At 37.7% G+C, this 18,806-nt stretch overlaps 1 protein-coding gene across 1 annotated transcript; it reads right to left on the bottom strand.

Annotated features, from left to right (window-relative positions):
- Nucleotides 1-453: 453 nt before the first annotated feature.
- LOC121267422 lies at nucleotides 454-15,334 on the bottom strand. The gene is made up of 2 exons (XM_041171284.1): nucleotides 15,169-15,334; nucleotides 454-3,295 (listed from the first exon to the last, which is right to left on the bottom strand). The coding sequence occupies exons 1-2, from the start codon at nucleotides 15,173-15,175 to the stop codon at nucleotides 1,206-1,208; spliced, it is 2,097 nt and encodes a 698-aa protein (XP_041027218.1). The 5' UTR covers nucleotides 15,176-15,334; the 3' UTR covers nucleotides 454-1,205.
- Between the last annotated feature and the right edge of the window lie 3,472 nt (nucleotides 15,335-18,806).

The following is an 18,806-nucleotide window of genomic DNA, read 5'->3' as shown; positions in this document are numbered from 1 at the left end:
GAATAAGCTTTCTAGAACAGAAAACTTGGTTTTAGAGAATGAGATTATGGTTTCAGAAGGCTAAAGGTAATTCTCAGTTGGGTCTCATTTTTGGCTTTCTTCCCATGTCAATTGGTTGGTAACACCATCACCAGGAAGAGTAAGAGAGAGTGAGGATTCGAATTGAGTATGATCGTATGTGTGATTGCTAATTGGCAAAGCTATATTGATACGTGCACTATTCTTGGTCGATACGATCTTATGTTGCTCATAATAGCTTCAAAAGTGTTTGCATTGCACGAATAGAATCGATATCCAAATAACCCTATGCCTATGCAAACTACCGAATCATAACCAAACCTACCTTCTGGCAAGATGTGATGTTCACAGCATACCTGAACAGACAAATTGCGAACAGATCATAAGGGGTAGTAAATGGCAGAAAGTAAGATGATATTCTAAAAGGAACTTGTGAACGACGAACGGTCAATTTGAAATAAAGAATAGAGGCTCAAATGATCAAATATTGCCCGTTCTAAGGGCTTGATAAAATCCCATGGACCTTCCCACCCTCAAACCCTCCACAGTCGCATCCCACCCGCAAAATTAAAATAAAAGTACACAGAAAGGGACTAACACATTTACAGACGAGGTTGCTGCCTGAACAAAGCAGACTACTCGAGTCCAATCTCATACCTCAACAATTACACCAACTTCAGGGCAATCGGGATGATTCATTTCTTTACATGGGAATGATTGCACTCAATACAGCATCTATCAATAAGAAACTCGCAAGAGCTAAAAGCCGTCTGATCCCCCAAGTAAGTAGAGTGCTTCATTGCAAATATATGCAGATAATTTCTGAACACAGAGTCCAAGAACCAACTATAACCAGAGATCATTCTGAATAACCGACACTTCAACTCATCGATGCATATACCAGAAAGCCGTGCAAGAGATATCCAAGACGCGGGACAGCACAGCGCACACTCAGAAGAGACGATTATGATTGAGCTGCTTCACGGAGGAAGTAACCAAACCGTTCTTGTATTTTAAACCCCAACATTCTGTCTGAAGGAAAACAAACTCCGGATCCTTGCATGTATTTAAATGATTTCATGTTTCAGAGACTTCCACCAGAAATCCATGTCAATCACAATTAGAACTAGATAATGATAAAAGTGATCTAGGGGATTCATTTTACCATTAGCCAAAGGAAAAATATCCTAGCTTGATGTGTCAATTTCCTTACCATGGTCCTCCTCACGAATATTTCTCTTTAACCTTCTTAGCCATATATCATAGTCCATCAGATATGGTGTCCCACAAAGACTGTCAACATAATCAGCAAATGCCTTCAACACGGTTGAGACATCACCAAGCTTCTGCTGAATCAACCTCCTCGACCAAGAGGTCTCTCTCCACTGCAATGCACCCTCAACAGAATCCAGGTCCGGAAAAGTACCACCAGACGAATAATAAAGCATATAAACCAGGCTCTCTGCATCTGAAGCTGAGCACAACTTTCCCTCCTGAAGAGCGAAAGTTGACGAGAAATGAAGATTCAATGCAGGGCGGTCCCTATCTTCAAGAATAGCATGTCCCCAGCCAATAAGGACAAAATACGGATACCTCACACCGGACCTGACATAAATTACATTCTCTGGCCTGATGTCTCCATGCCGAATCCCAGCACGGGCAGCTGTCGAAAGTGCAGACAAGCAATCGTGACAACACCTGATTGCCTCCTCTGAACCGAATCGACCTTCACTAATCATTTCAGCCACAGTTTCACCAACCGGGCTGGTCACAAGAATTGGGGTGCCACACCAAGGGTGGTCACAGTTTCCTCCCGAGCTGGGTCTTTGACACTGACCAGGGTGAATAATCCTGCCAGATGCACCTAACTGTGGCAAATATTTGCAAGAGAGACCTTTCTGTTTCATAATGGTCAATATTTTAGTCTGTCTCTGAACCTGATACCATAAATTCATATTTTCCCATGCTGGTTCCAGCTGATAAGGATGAGAACCAACGTATAGAAACAGACTTTTTCCTGGGTCTTCCAGAGGAGATGCAATGTAATATGAAAATTCAGCACAGCTCAGCAATTCGTTAATCTGATAACCCTTTTGCCAGTTGGAATCCTCCAACCATAATGTGGATCCTACTTCCAACTTCAATACCTCTTCAGACCGAATATTATTGGAATCTTCTTGAACTTCAACAATTTCAGGGGAAACAGTGTGCTGCTGGTAACGAAATAGACCATTCCCATTCACTCTGGTATCCTCCAACTGCCTCTCCACTCTCCTTGTTTGAAGGCGAGAACCATGATCAACAGCTAAATCCTCAATAGAGTGCTTGGGCATTCCAGCAAACTGCATGATACAATGGAAGGTTGCAAAGAGTACCTGTAGAGCACCCAGATCTCCCCAATTTGCATTTCCTAGCTTGTTCCAGATCCGATCAACCGGAGAGACTGCAATTCTAGCATGGTCTTTTATCCAATTAGCAGCACATTCATAAACATTATTAACATCATATTCCAACTTAAATATGTCTCCTTCAACTCTTACAACCCCACCATGTTGAGAATCAACAAGAAGAACAAAGACGGTGTTTGAACTCTCGGAGAAACTCAATCTGCTTAAGCTTCTTGATAGTAGTATACGAAGAGCATAGAATAGGGCCTCCCCTATAACAGAAAGAGAAGGCTGCCGCTCACTATCCCCAGCAAGGCTTCCAATATCAGGTCTCATAAGAGCCAGTTCAAGAAGATGGTCCCACGACCCGCTGGGATGCCTAGGGTTTTTTAGCATTATACCAGTGGCACAAAGACTTCCAAGCTTACCATTAGCTATGGCCTTCTCAGCCTGGTAGAATTTCAAGTTAGCATTGGACAGACAGGCAACAGAGAAAGGCATAGGTTCATCCTGACTCCAAAATGCCTCCCACAAGCCCTTCACACTAGCATGTAAAAAGTCTTCAATAGCAAGATAAGCAGTTGCTTCTACAGCATCAGAAGTAGAAGCATAAACAGCATTGGGCATCCGAATCAGCTGCTGAAATGTGATCCCTTCCAATGCATAATCAAACTTTTGAAGTTCTATTAACTCGAAAGGAACATCAAAGGCAGGTGATTTTGCTGCTGACTTTTCTGATAACGAATCAAACCAGTCTTCAAGTTTCACAGTCAGATCTTTACTATCCAAAAATCTATGGAAAAAATCTTTGCGGTTCCGAGACCTACTGCTAGATGATACGCTAGACCTTTTTGTCCCAGACCCCACTGACTCCTGGTCTGGGAAATCACCTGTCAAACATGAAGTGTTCACAAATTCTCATGAGGTGCAAACATAAAGTAATTGATTGATATGTAAAAGATGGAGCAAACAATCACAGAATTGCGGCAGAAAACTTTGGCCAGAGAAAATAAGTCATACATAAAATTATTTAATATTACAGTAACGCATTATTTCATAGCTTTTGTCTTGACCAAAATATGTAATAAGTAGAGATCAGATACAGTGCCCATTCTCTGGATAATATCAGCCACCAATAATTATAGCCATATAAAAAAACGAAGGAGCATCACAGAATAAGGAAAACAACAGAACAGATTTGAAGATTTTTGTATCAAATATTGTGTGGGTGTGTGTACACACAATGTTAGTTGCAGTGTTGTAACAACCTGATCCAATGATATTAGGGATTTAATAAGGATAATTTTATTGGGCCTAATTATGTTTAATGGATCATTTAGGAATAGCCCATGAGCTATTAATTTATTGAGGTTTATTGGATTTTTTTGAATAGGCCACAGGCCCAAAATTTATTATGATGTATTATGGAATTGTATTGGGCTCAATAATTGGATTAAATCCAATTTAATATATATGAACCAAGTGGGCCCCTATTTAATTAGTATTTTTTTTATTGGCACCGGATGTCGGGGAACAGCATCCCGACTAATCCCGAGGGTACACATACTCTCGGAAAAAAGTTTCCCGCAAGCTCCTATTTAATTAGTATTAGGCCCAAGAATTATTTATGAGCCCAAAAGTATTTATCGGACGAGTTGGGTTCATTTTGGAATTTAAGATTGGGCCACTAGGGTTGTTAAGTGACTTAGCCCATGAAATTATAGGGCAAGCCCTAGAATTTAGTTGGACCCTTCAAATGACCCAACCCATTTGTTGAGTCCATACAATGCCCACCCCTTGCTGCCACACCTCACCTGGTTCACCACATGCCAGCCTTGGTTTGAAGAACTAGTCCAAGACCCACCACCACAACAACCGCAAGCCACTCCACACCGCTGCCACCTTGCACCACCTAGCTAATAGACATCTACGTCGTCCATAACCACCAACCGCAGCGGAAACTAGCCTCACACAATAACAACACAGCCCCAATTTTCCCATAAATGAAACAGACCACCAACAGCCTTGACCACCCCAGCCAGCAAAACGGGAAGCCCAGCCTTGCCCAGCCCAATGTCCTCTGTTTGCTACACCAAGAACAGAGCAAGACACCATCGTCCAACCACCGTGAGCCACCAGATGCCACCCACGTGAGACGCCAAGCACCAAGCAACCATCACAGTCCCACTGCCCTGTTGGTTGCTGCAACGCCGTGAGTCTCCTCTCTTCCTCTTCATTTTCTCTCTCTTTCTCTCTCATCTCACCCTAGTTTGCTTCCTAGCCACCTAGACCAAGCTGAAGACGGTAAACCAACCGTGAAGCTAGTAGCTTGTTCACCAGGCACCACCCTACGTCGGAGACAATCAGGATCACTGCAGAAACAGTCGACCAACCACCGTTGTTCCTCCTTGCCAGTTACACGGCTGCACCCCACGCCGCATGACTACTCTGCCCATTAGGCCTCTCCATTCCTCTCCAATGTTAAAACTTTATATGATTGGACTTAACCTCTAGGAATCAAGTTACGTAAATGCCCTGGCCTAGTGAGCGTTGATCTTAGGGCTTATTATTTTGGATGATATTTTATGATAAAATCACAACTACCAGTAATCTTCTTCTTCTTTTTTTTTTTTTTTTTTTTATGTCGGGGAACCTCTCAAAGTCGGCCCCTTCAGACCCACCCCTGCAAAGTAAATCTCGATCCCGTGCACCACACCCTCGGAAGTTCCCTACACAGAACTGGTTAAATTAGTAGCTTTTCACCAGGAGGTGTGGCCCCAAAGGATTGTTTGCACCCGTGAGGTGTTGAACCTTGGACCTTGAAGGGAGTGATACCCCAAGACCAAGGCCTTCACCCCTTGGGCCAACCCCTTGGGGTTACAACTACCAGTAATCTAATCACGGAGCAGGCTGCTAAGTGTTATTTATGAAACCAAAGATTATTTCTTGGAATGTCTGATGGTTTAATGGTTTTCCTAAATGCCTCGTGATGAAGAATTTAATTTGTAATTGGAGGGCCGATGTACTTTGTTTTTAGGAAACCAAATTGAAATTTATTAACCAAACTATCATCAATATCTTGTGGAATTGTCATTATGTGGGATGGGCTGTGTTAGTTTCGAATGGAGCATCGGGTGGTACTGTTGTTATGTGGGATAGGAGGGTTGTGGAATTGATAGAAGAATATGTGGGAGAATATTTGGTGGCGTGTCATTTCAAAAATGTGGATGATGGTTTCGAATGGGTTTTGCGGGCGTTTATGGTCCTAATTTGGATAGTAGTAGGAGATTTTTGTGGGATGAAATGGCAAGTCTTTGTTGTTGGTGGGATCTTCCTTGGTGTTTCGGTGGGGATTTCAACATTACTCAGATCCCTAGTGATCGAGTGGGGGATTCTCACATCTATACTGCTATGGCTGATTTTTCAAATCTTATATTTGAGATGGACCTCACTAATTTACCTTTGGCTGGTGGTGATTTTACGTGGTCCAATGGGAAGGCATGGTCTAGATTGGACAGATTTTTGGTTTCTTCTTCTTGGGAAGTTCATTTTCTTGATTTATGTCAGAAAATGCTTCCAAGGTTATGTTCTGACAATTTTCCCACCATTTTGGATTGTGGGGGAACCAATGGAGGGCGTAGGTATTTTAAATTTGAAAATTTGGTTGGAGGATGACGGCTTTGTGGATAGGGTGAGGGTTTGGTAGTCTTTGTATCATTTTTCTGGTACACCGCATCGTCTTGGCTGGAAAACTTAAAGCTTTAAAAAATGACTTGAAGAAATGGAATGTGGAGGTTTTTTGGGAATATGGAAAGTTAGAGGAAGCATATTATGGAGCAGCTGCAGGTTATGTAGGAACGGGAGGTGTTGGGAGAAATCTCAGAATAGGATAAGGAGAGAAAAAAGGGTGGTTGCTGAATTAGAGAAGATCATTCTTTTGGAGAAAATTTCTTGGAGGCAAACATCTCGAGCTCTATGGTTGAAGGAAGGCAATAAGTGTATGAAGTTTTTTCACCAAATGGCTAATTTGTTTCAAAGAAATAATGCTATTGAAATTATTCATACAAGTGATTGTATTCTTTCGAATCATTTGGCTATTATGGATCATATTGTGAATTTTTATGAAAAGCTTTTTCAGAAAGAATATACTTGGAGACCTAAATTGGATGGGTTGGTTTTTAAGTCCATTGACCAGTCCAGTGTGCAGTGGTTGGAGAGAGCTTTTGAAGAAGAGGAAGCTCTTGATGTGGTTAAAGGAAGGGGGGATAAAGTTCCGGGCCCAGATAGTTTTTCCATGGCATTTTTCCAAGCTTGTTGGGATATTGTGTGAGAGGATGTTATTAAGGTTTTTCTTAAATTTCACTCATTTATGAAATTTGAGAGAAGTCTTAATGCTACACTTATTGCCCTTATCCCTAAAAAGGTGGGGCTGTGGAGATGAGGGACTTTCATCCCATTAGTTTGGTCAATGGGGTGTATAAGATTATTGGTACTAGCTAACCGTATAAGTGTGATGATAGAAAAGATTATTTTGAAATCACATAATGCATTTGTCAAGGGTAGACAAATTCTTGATTTGGTATTAATTGTTAACAAATGTTTGGAGAGTAGAATCAGATCAGGCGACTCTGGTGTTCTTGTAAAATTGGACATGAAGAAGGCTTATGACCATGTTAACTGGGAGTTTCTCTTGTATTTACTTTGGAGATATGGTTTTGGAGAGAAGCAGTGTTTCTGGATTAGGCATTGCATTTTGACAGTCAGATTTTCCATTTTGGTGAATGGTTCCCCAGTTGGTTTCTTCAATAGTTCCCGTGGTTTGAGACAATAGGATCCTTTGTGTCCATTTCTTTTTGTCATTGTAATGGATGCTTTGATTAGAATGATTGAAGCGGAGATGGATGGGAGTTTCTTGTCAGGTTTTGTGGTGGGAGATGACTATCGGGGTAGCATAAAAGTCTCACATTTTCTTTTTGCTGATGATACTTTTTTCAATAAGACTAATCATGATCATTTTCATTCTTTGAGAATCCTTTTGTTATGCTTTGAAGCTGTTTATGGGCTTAGAGTTAACTTATCTAAGTCATAAATGGTTCTTGTGGGTTATGTTATGGATATTTTGGATTTGGCTAATATCTTGGGTTGCAAGGTCTCATCGTTACCTACGAAATATCTTGGTCTTCCCTTGGGAGCTGAATAAATCTTTGATGATATGTGATGATGTGATTAAGATTGAGAGGAGGCTGATAGGTTGGAAAATGATTTATTTGTCTAGAGGGGGAAGAATTACTTTGATTAAGAGTATGTTGTCTAATCTTCCAATGAATTTCCTTTCACTTTTTCCTTTGCTTGTAGGGGTGGTTAATAAAATGGAGAAATTTTTTCAGAATTTTTAGTGGGGCGGTATTGGGGAGGCAAGAAAGTTTCACTTGGTTAGTTGGAATAAGGTTTGTTCACTGGTTTCTTGTGGAGAATTGGGGGTTCGAAATTGAAGCTTTTCAACAAAGCTCTTCTTGGGAAATGGCTACAACAGTATCATCTTGAAAGGGATGCGCTATGGAGGAATATTATTGATGTGTGAAATATGGGAGGGTGTGGGAGAGTTGATGTTCTAACGAAGTTAGAGGAGTATATGGAGTAGATTTGTGGACAAACTATAAGGAATGGTTGGGGGGAATTTGTTAGCCATAATAAATTCAAGGTGGGTGGTGGAACTACAATTTGTTTTTGGCATGATACTTGGTCTGGAGATACGACTCTTCAGAATATTTTTCCTTCCCTCTTTAGGATTACAAGACATCAAGAAGCAGTTGTAGCTTATTCTTTTATTTTTTCAAATAACACTCTTCAATGGAATGTAAATTTTATAAGAGATGTGCATAATTGGGAACAGAATATTGTTTCTGATTTTTTTGGAATGTTATATGATATGAAGATTGGTCAAGGAAGAGATGATGGTTTGTTGTGGATCCACGCAGGAAATTCCAGATTTTCAGTTAGCTCCTTCTATAACGCTTTGAGACTTGTATTGTGTCAATAAATCTCCTTGAAAATGCATTTGTAGATCTAAAGTGCCTAGTAAGGTTGCATTTTTCTGTTGGTTGGCATTCCTTGGAAAGATTTTGACCACAGATAATTTAAGAAAGTGTAGTGCCCTCGTTCCTAGGTAATGTACTTAGCGAGAATCCAAAGTGCCAGGGGTGACAGCCAGTAGGCAACACCCTAGATCTGACTCGGGGCTAGGAGTGCATTCTCAAATAGAACACACGGCAAGTGAAATATATATATATATATATAGCGCAGTGGAAATAAGTAAAGGGATTAGTTGAGGACGAATGTCAATTGTACCAGAGATTCGTACTAGTAAAAATTATCCTCCAATAGTAATATCCATATGTCATTGTTACTTCTCAAATAATATTGCACACCATCATTAAATCATCGCTTATATCAAAATACAAGGAACCATACATAGCATGTCGCCTAACTAAACTAAACATCTTAACAAGTAGAAATAGTTACTAAATAGAGACAGACCTCCGTATCTATTTCACGGGTTGGGTTGGTCCTTCCTTGGGAAACTCTACCTAGGCTACATATGTATCAAGATCTATGGCTCCGGTAAACGAAACCATAGGTGGGACCACCATAGTGAGACTTCTAAGAAATCCCATAAGTTAAAACCCATGACAGTACTATTAAAAAGAGACAATGGAATTGAATATGCATGCACAGCTGCATGTAAACAAATTTGTGAACACATATTTATGCATCGCGAGGAATCACACTCAGGGTAGAAACACATGTATTCATAGTCATGGCGAGGAACTACCCTCAGGAAAAATCTCAATTTTACAAGCATGACGAGGAATCACCCTCATATTCCCAGCATGGTCGTAGAAACTAACCTACCTGAATAGTATTTTGAACACTACAATCATGTTGGTGTCAATCCTTCTGTCGCAAGCTTTGAAGTCACTTGTTTTCCGCATGCTCATTCCAGATGTAAAACATCTCTTATGGTGTATAGGCCTCTGTGTACAACACTTGCCGCCCTCTGAGCACCTCCTGGTTATCACGAAAAACTCCCACATTTGCATCCAGCTTGTCCTTGCCCATTGCCTGCCCTTGTATGGTCATCACATCATTTGCCCACCTGGCGCAGGGTGAAAACTGAAAAGCCCTTTTGTTGCCCAATGCTAAACGGTGTCAGTTAGGCTTTCTACATAGTGCCGCTCGCCCTTCTCTTGGACTAGCTACACTTTGCTCACCTAACTTCCTCCTTGCCCGCCTTTTGTCCTCGAGAGAGAATCTCTTCCCTTGCTTCGGCACGGTCCTCACAGAAAGCATGGACTAATCGTTGTGGATTGGTGCTTCATATGTAAGAAAGATTTTGAATCTGTTGACCATTTATTTCTTCATTGCAAGGTGGCTAAGAATTTTTGGGATGAGATTTTGGGTTGAATGGGTATTGCTTGGCTAAGCAAGTGGTATATCTTTTAGCTTGTTATCAATGTTTTAAGGGGAATAACCACATTGGTGCTATTTGAGGATGATCCCTTTGTTTGATGTTGTGTTTGTGGTTGGAAAGAAATGAGCGGTGCTTTGAAGATAGAGAACATTCGATGGGAGAACTTAAGAGAGATTTTCTTTAGTACTTTGTGTATTTGGGCGAAGGCTCATTTATTGAATGGAGACAATTTTCATTATTTGCTTTTAGCCTATTCTAATTCTTAGCTTGTATTTAGCTGTTTTTTCTTGTATACTTCATGTGTACTTCGGTTATACCTATTTACTAGTAAATAAAATTTCTTATTACTTATAAAAAAACATTTTAATAAAGAATGACTATTTATTATATGGAATATTTTGTATCTAACGCTTCAGAAGAAAATTTTAAAGGCAAGGTTAGTAGCACTCCGGATCCCTCGATTTCATAAAAATGACGTTATTCTTAATCCTAGGGAATGGGTGTTACATATGTATAAAAAATCTTATACATTGTCTCAGTATTTTTATTCAAGATATTTGATTGATGCATATAAAGTTCATTCTGAAAATAGTGACCATGCCAACCAATAGAGCAAGCAGACAAACAATTGCATGCCTTTTTCATGGATCAGATTACCAACTATTTTGGATGGGAAACAAAGAAGCCTGTCCCCCAAAACGAATGCTCTAATAAAGAAGAAGATTCTGAAGGCCCATTTGTTTTCGGAGATGAGTTGAGATTAAAGTTAAAAAGTTGAATAAAATATTGTTAGAATATATTTTTTAATATTATTTTTGTTTTGGGATTTGAAAAAGTTAAATTGTTTATTTTATTTTGTATTGGAAGTTGGAAAATTTGTAATGATTAAATGAGATGAGATAAGATGAGATGTTTTCTAAAAACAAACGAGGCCTTAGTTAACCCCTTGGGCTAAGGCTCTGTTTGGGTAGTAGAGTGTTCCCACTACTATTCATTATTTTATCATAACTTTTCACCTATTTTTCACTACTTTTTCTACTATTCACTACCATTCAATACTTTATCATTACTTTTCACTACTTTTTCACTATTATTCACAAAATATCTGATATCACCTCACTATTCAAACGCAACTTAAGAGCCTTGGTCTTGGTGGTATGTTCCCTCCCAGTCTAAGGCTCGAACCTTGGGTGCAAACATTTCTAGGGGCCATCGGACTAGAGAAATTTTTCCTTATATTATCCGAAGTACACTAGCGGAAAACTCCTTGTCAATGGCCCATTCACCCTCGGGATTAGTTGGACTTTGTTCCGGGCACCCGGTACCAATAAAAAAAATGGAAGATTCTTATCTAGCTAATTATGGCCAAGTGTAACAAATAGGAAATGTGGGACCACAATCACTCCATTAGCATATATCATTAGATCATCTATTACACGTTCAGACAACTATACAGGTTGTTTTTCAAAGGATAAAAATAAGAATGTAGACATATACAACTTCCAGGAGACAAGTCTCTCGCACTCTACACATGCACATATACACCCATGTCACTTTTAAGTGTTCTAAGTATTGGCTTTGAACTTATTGTGCTATCCATTTTACATCAACGACATGTTATCATTAAATCTTGCATATGTTGCAAAAAGCATATTCGAAACCAATGCTTCTCTTTAACAGTTTGTCATCATAGGGGTATCACACAAATAATCTCGCAATATTAGCAAAGGTTGATTTCAAAAAGTCTATACTCTAAATTCTTTCCTTTCCTAGAAAAATAATTGGTTATAAAAGAACTGCTTCACCTCGATTCTCTGTGCCACCTTTTACATATAGCATGCAGCTTGAAAAACATAAGCTCATATAGCACCCATGGAAAACAACTAACAGCATTTTCATCCCTCGGCTTAGCCAAGCATTTTGACTACCATAAACAACAGCCAGTCTCCCTTATGGAGTTGAGTAGATGGTAAACCCCAATTAACAGAGGGTGTATGCTACTTTAAGAGGAAATACCAAATAACATCTCCCCTTGCAAAAAATTGAACGAATGAAAATGTTTTGGACATAAATCAGAAATCCATAAATACAGGGATCCTATGTAAGTTGGATATGGAGAAGACCTATGATCATGTTAATTGAGATTTCTTACTTTACTCAATTGGAAAGTGTGGATTTGGGAAGAAATGGTGTTCGTGGATCAGTTGGTGTATAGCAACGGGGAAGTTTACAGTTTTGGTGAATGGCAGTCCAGCTGGTTTCTTTAATAGCTCTCGAGCCCTAAGACAAGGAGATTCATTATTCCCACTCCTTTTTATCATTGTCATGGAAGTGCTTAGTAGAATGATAACATATTTAGTTAATAATGTATTTGTGGCGGATTCTCGGTTAGTGACCCCAATAGGGATACTCCTAACATTTCTCACTTACTATTTGCAGATGATACACTAATATTTTGTGAGCCAGACCAAAATCAGAGTCGGGCACTGAGAGCAACTTCTACTCTATTTTGAAGCGGCATCAGGTTTGAAAGTGAATTTTGACAAATCAAAGTTGGTGCCAGTTGGCAATGTTCGTAACATCTGGCAGCTGGCTAACACTCTTGGATGTAAGGTTTCCGCTCTTCCCATGAATTACCTCAAGGGCTAAATCAATCTGGGATACAGTGATCGAGGAGATAGAACGTGGATAGGTAGGTTGGAAGAGACTGTACTTGTAGAAAGGTGGCAAAACCACCTTAATCAAGAGTACCCTATCTAATCTACCAACGTATCTTCCATCTCTATTCTCAATTCCAGCAAGTGTGGCGACTCGGATTGAGAAACTTCATCGTGATTTCCCTTGGAGCGGCATAGGGGATGACTTCAAATTCCGTCTAGTTAGTTGGGACAAGGTATGCTCTCCATTATCCTTTGGAGGGCTGGGACTTAGAAACCTAAGGATTTTCAATCGGGCTTTACTCGGAAAATGGTTGTGGCGATATAATATGGAACCAGAAGCTTTATGGAAATCGGTGATTGATTGTAAATATGGAGGTATGTGTTGGGGCAGGGGGGCGGGTTGGTGCACTAGGGAGATAAGTGGGGCTGATGGGATGGGAGTTTGGAAGCACATTAGATGAGGGTGGGGGTTTCTAATCATCATACAAGACTCGTGTTGGGAGATGGCTCTAGAATAAAATTCTACAGCGACCTATGGTGTGGGAATAATGCCCTAAAGGACTTGTTCCCTTCAGTTTTCCAGGTTACATGTGGGAAAGACGCTTCAATGCCTGATCTTATGGCGATATCTAGGGATCAAGTCCAATGGAACATCAACTTCACTAGGGCAGCCCAAGATTAGGAAGTTGCAAGCTTTGAGGACTTTTTTAGTCTCTTATATTACATGAAACCGAACACTCAAGGAGCTAATACGTTGTGGTGGATACCCGCAAGCAAAGGTATATTCTCGGCTTGCTCCTTCTATAAGTCTCTCACACAGCCACAGAACAATCAGTTTCCATAGAGAAGGATTTGGCGAAATAAGGCGCCTCTCAAAGTGGCATTCTTTGCTTGGACAACTTCTCTGAGTAAGATTTTGATGACGGATGACGGATAACTTGCAGAAACGCAAGGTGATCATAGTAGATTGGTGTTGCATGTGTAAGAAAAATGGTGAGACTGCAGATCACCTCTTACTACATTGTGAGCTTGCTAGAGCACTATGGGATGAAGTGTTTTGTAGATTAGGGTTAGCTTGGGTAATGCCCGCCACAGTGGCTGCATTGTTGGAAAGCTAGACAAACATAGGAGGTATTCCACAAATCAAAGTTGTGTGGAAGATGGTTCATATCTGTATTCTGTGGTGCTTGAGGCAAGAGCGAAATGACCGGACGTTCGAAGACAAGGAGCGCACAATAGAGGAACTTAGATCTCTTTTTATTAGGACTTTATTTCTATGGGCCATAGCTATAGATTTTAATGGCCTTGATTGATGTTCATGATTTTCTTGTTTCATTTGCTTCTTCCCAGATAGGTGTTACCTCTTGTATACCATCTTATCAATACAATCGTTTACTTAGAAAAAAAAAAAAAAGACAAAATTCAGGTATTTATGAGCTTTTTTTTTCTTCTCAAGATATAAACACCAAAGTACATTATAGCATATACACAAGCAGATATCTCAAATTAATTAGACAGCCTAATCAATTAATAATGAGATATTAGCCAATAAAATTACCAAACTAAATTGCATATGTAAAGATCTAACATTTGTTTTCAATAACATAAACCTTCACATATGATATTCAAATCAAGATTACAAATTCTTGAATTGAACAACCGCATTAAATTAAAAAAGGCCTACCATAAAGAGTAAGATCATTCCGGTTGAATAACTCACACTACTTTATTTATTACAAATAAGAATGTGGTTCTGCAATCAAACTCCAAGTCAAAGGAAGCATTTGAGATATCACTAATATTTTTCTTCAAAGCCTCCTCGAACCTAGTTTCAGGTACTTTATTAATAAGAAAGTGGTCCTGTAATCTTTCTCCGAGTCAAATTGAAGGAAACATTTTGAGATATTACTAATATTTTTCTTCAAAGCCTCCTCAACCCTAGTAAACCACGATTATTGACTTATATCAGGATCCTACTCATGAGTTTTAAAGTTGAATTTCTATATAAATAACCACAAAAACTCAAACGTGGCCTTGCAAAGAAACACGCAGATTGAATTTATCGCTACAGTTTACTTATCAAAAAAGGATTTATCGCCAAAAATATTTACATCAATTGGAGGGCAGAGCGAAGGTCTGTTGTATAAACATATACCAGGGCAACCAAGAATCACCTAGGACCCAAACAACTAGTAAAGGACTGACCTAGACTAACTCATTCAGGCATTTTGGCAACAACTTTAAAATCAACGCGTCTATGTGCCTTATATTTTTTGGAAGGAAACTCCGATCCCATATGAGAATTCCCCCTCCGCATACTCTACAAATGGAACACAAATGAATTGAAAACTCTTCGCCTATAGAACACCGCCACTGTTTATTTCCACATTTCACAGGCGCAAATGTAGCCGGGTCGGGTCGGGTCGGGTCGGGAATTCTCACACATATCACGCTAAACGAAATAAAAGCAAATCCAAAAAAAAACCAGCGAGAAATTCTTTGAAACTCGAGAGAATTATAAGTAAAAGGAACGGAAGAAAATTGGGTCAATCGGGGTTCTTTCTAAAGTAAAACTCAGTCAAAGCGGAAGTCAAAAGAGAGGGAGATCACAGTTGGAGAGAGAAAAACATACCTTCCATTACAAATCGGTTGAGAGCTTCTTCGCGACCTGAGATCTTTCCGCTCGGAAACAACTACTTCCGGATGTATCTCACTGATTATATATCTCCCCCTCTACGAACTCTGCTGCTTCTCTGTCTTCGTTTTGTACTTTGTTGCCCACTTCGATTACTTTTATTTTATTGTTACCTGCAACGGTTTAATGCCTGTTCTTTTGTATTACATCTCGTGACTTTTTCGCCTAGAATTCTCCCGAGTTATTTTAGATTTGCACGGTAATTTTTTTTTTTTTTCAATATTTTGGATAGGGTGTTAAAATGAAATGAATTTAAATTAAAATTAAAAATTAAATAAAATTTAAATATTATTTTTTTAATAATATTATTTTTTTAAGAATTAAAAAAATTGAATTATTTATTATATTTTATATAAAAATTAAAAAATATATATAATAATAATAAATAAGATAAAATAAAATGAAATATTTTTACAGTTCAAACAGGTGTTAATGTTAGACCGAGAATTAAAAATTAAATTTTCATAAATTTGTTATATCATATTCATTTTTAAAAGTAATGCTGTATAATTAAAGAGAAAAATAAGCATAACCATGATTAAGGTACGAGCATATTATGAATGAAGTTTTCGTACTAAAATGTACGAGCATTGTTATTATATTTATCTTATGATGTGATTGTTATTGAGTGTCTTGTTTTCTCTATTTTATAAAAGAAAAATGACATTATTTTTTATAATATTTTATACAATAATATTAGATAAATATTTTTATAAAATATCTTATAAAATTAACATCATTTTATATAAATATTTTTATTTTATAACATGTATTGTGAAATGTATTGTGTAGATATCATTACTCTTTATAAAATTAGCAATTTTCTTAACGGACGGAGTGTTACAAAGAACCCGACAAAATGCATTATATTGAGAAAGTTTGGATAGTGAATTGATATGAGATAAAATTTGAATAAAAAATTATTAGAATATTATTTTTAATATTATTTTTGTTTTGAGATTTAAATAAATTGAATTGTTTATTATATTTTATTTTAAAGTTTGAAAAAATTATAATAATAAAATGAAATAAATTAAGAGACTTTTTGTATCCAAACCTCCCGTAAGTGCTTTTTGGCTCTTTTCTCTAGCTTTTATGTTTTCTTAAGGAGCAAAGGGATCCTTACATATTGTCTGTTTTTTTTTCAGCTCTTTCTTATTATCATTAAATTAGAATTTTGGTGATAACATTTTTAGTTTTATCTTATTTCAAAGAAAATTATTATATTTTTTTAAAAAAATTATAATTATCTTGGTGAAATATATTATTAAGAAAAATATAAAACTTAATTTATGGTTGACATGTAACCTAATTCCTATATAGCTCATTTCCATAGTTCAATAGCTTCTTCTTTTCATTGCCATATATAAAAATATTTAGTGTAAAATTATCAATTTTCTTAGAAGAATGCAGATTTAGAAAGTCTTTTTTCTTTCTTATTTTTTACTTATTTTATCAATTTATCAACAACTAATTATTCTAGTGTAAAAGTATATGGCCCCTCCAAACTTATAATCATGCCTTAGTCCCTGCTCATAATCTCGAACTTGATGTCGTAATTTGTATCTTACAAATAGAAAGGCATTGCTTGTAAGGTTTACTCAGTTCACAAGAACTTGAAGTATCAATTCAATCAGTTGATATGAGGTAGAGATGATGGATAGAGATTATCAGTGATTATTAATGTGAGATTAAATATTATCTAGGGAAAGCTAATATAGTGGTAGATGCATTGAATAAGAAGTTACAGGCTGATTTAATTTATCTTCTAGAAGACATGTCTTTATTACTGGTTACGTTTGGATAGTAAGTTGAGATGAAATGAGTTAAGATAAAAGTTGAAAGTTGAATAAAATATTGTTTAGAATATTATTTTTTAATATTATTATTTTTTTGAGATTTGAAAAAAATTTAATTGTTTATTATATTTTGTGTGAAAAAATAAAAAAATTATAATGATTAGATGAAATGAGTTGAAAGACTTTTTATATCCAAACCGAGTATTAAGTGGTACGTAAGATCTGTTTATAAATGAACCTCAAAGTGTATACAGTGATGTGGAAACACTTGAGGTAAAACTGATGAGTTATTTTATAATAGCTGGGTTGTAGAAAGAGGACCTCGAGCAAGTCAAGATAATGAAATGAGTGTGTGGCACACCATCCCTCGTGTAAAATTCTTGGCGAGAGGTTCCATGGTGTCAAGGGTGTCAGCCAAAGGGTTAACACCCAAGGTTTAGTCACATAAGGCATGCCTCATTCAAATGAAAGTGCACATGTTGGATACAGATATAAAATCACAACGAAAAATATAGAAGTTTAGTTAGTAAACTAGACCTTGTAGTACCAAAAATCTAAAACACAATTCAGAAATCATTGCTATCATTCATCATAAGTATCAACTTAGAGTTATATACAATCTGAGTACAATTTTCATCGCCTAGTGGGCAACAGACCGAATACAATTTGTCATCTTTTTTTTAAAAGGCTAAGTACAACTCAAAATAATGCATGCTCTTAAGACAAAGACAAGCCTCCATCCTCAAGGTTTAGATAGGTTAGGCTCTTCTTCCTCAAGCACCATTCCTAGTTCTTATCTTGTATCAAAGTCTATAGTTCTATAGATAGAACCATAGGTAAGTTAGACAACCATGACAAAAACTGCTAATGAGAGATAATGCTCCTGAAGATGCAATGAACACTTCATGTAAATAGTAAATGGACACATATATGTATGCTTTGGCAAGGAATCACACTTTATGGCGCAGACACATGGGTCAGTAAACATGGCGAGGAATCACCCTCTTAGTGAAACACATATGTCTATAAGTATAGTAAGGAATCACCCTCCAAGGAATTACCTTCTTACACAATGGACCTTAAAGCATAGATAATATTTAGGCGAGGAATCACATTTCGCTCCAGTAGAAAGAAATCCTTAAAATCACAATGGTTTCAAAGGCATAATTTCCATCACACATATTCTCATCACCACTGTAGCGCCCTCGATCCCCACGTGTTATTTTTGTAGAGTTTGTGACACCAGGATGTTGACCACACGAATCACGCACCCTAACGACCAATGCTCAGAGTGTGTACAATAAGCAATAAGTGTACAAAATAATATTCGCAGCGGCGAAATGAAAAGGTCTTTCTTTATTAAGTACCAGAATTTGTTCAAAAACAGTAAAATAATTTTACAATGATTATACAGCCATCCGACAAGTAAATTAAAGATAGGAAATAATATAAGGGAAACAAATCCCATAACGCTAAACAACATGTCAGCAACTCAGACCTCCGGCGGAGCTGATTCCTCGAGTTTATACTCGGGCTCTGCGTCAGACTCTACGGTACTATAAGACGGAGCCGTAGGGTAAAACACTATAATAAGATTATGACATCTCAGCAAGTAATTAATCAAAACAACGTCCAAGAGATTTAAAACATATTAATAAATTCACGCGTCCCCATACGAAAAATATTGCAGAAAACGAAACCACATTCTTTTTTCCAAAAATACCCTTTTAATACTCACGCCTAAAATCACATTTTGGCCCAATCATAACCATTATT

This window comes from Juglans microcarpa x Juglans regia, chromosome 5S (assembly GCF_004785595.1).
Source record: "Juglans microcarpa x Juglans regia isolate MS1-56 chromosome 5S, Jm3101_v1.0, whole genome shotgun sequence".
NCBI lineage: Eukaryota > Viridiplantae > Streptophyta > Magnoliopsida > Fagales > Juglandaceae > Juglans > Juglans microcarpa x Juglans regia.
This window is presented reverse-complemented; position numbering and strand designations above follow the sequence as displayed.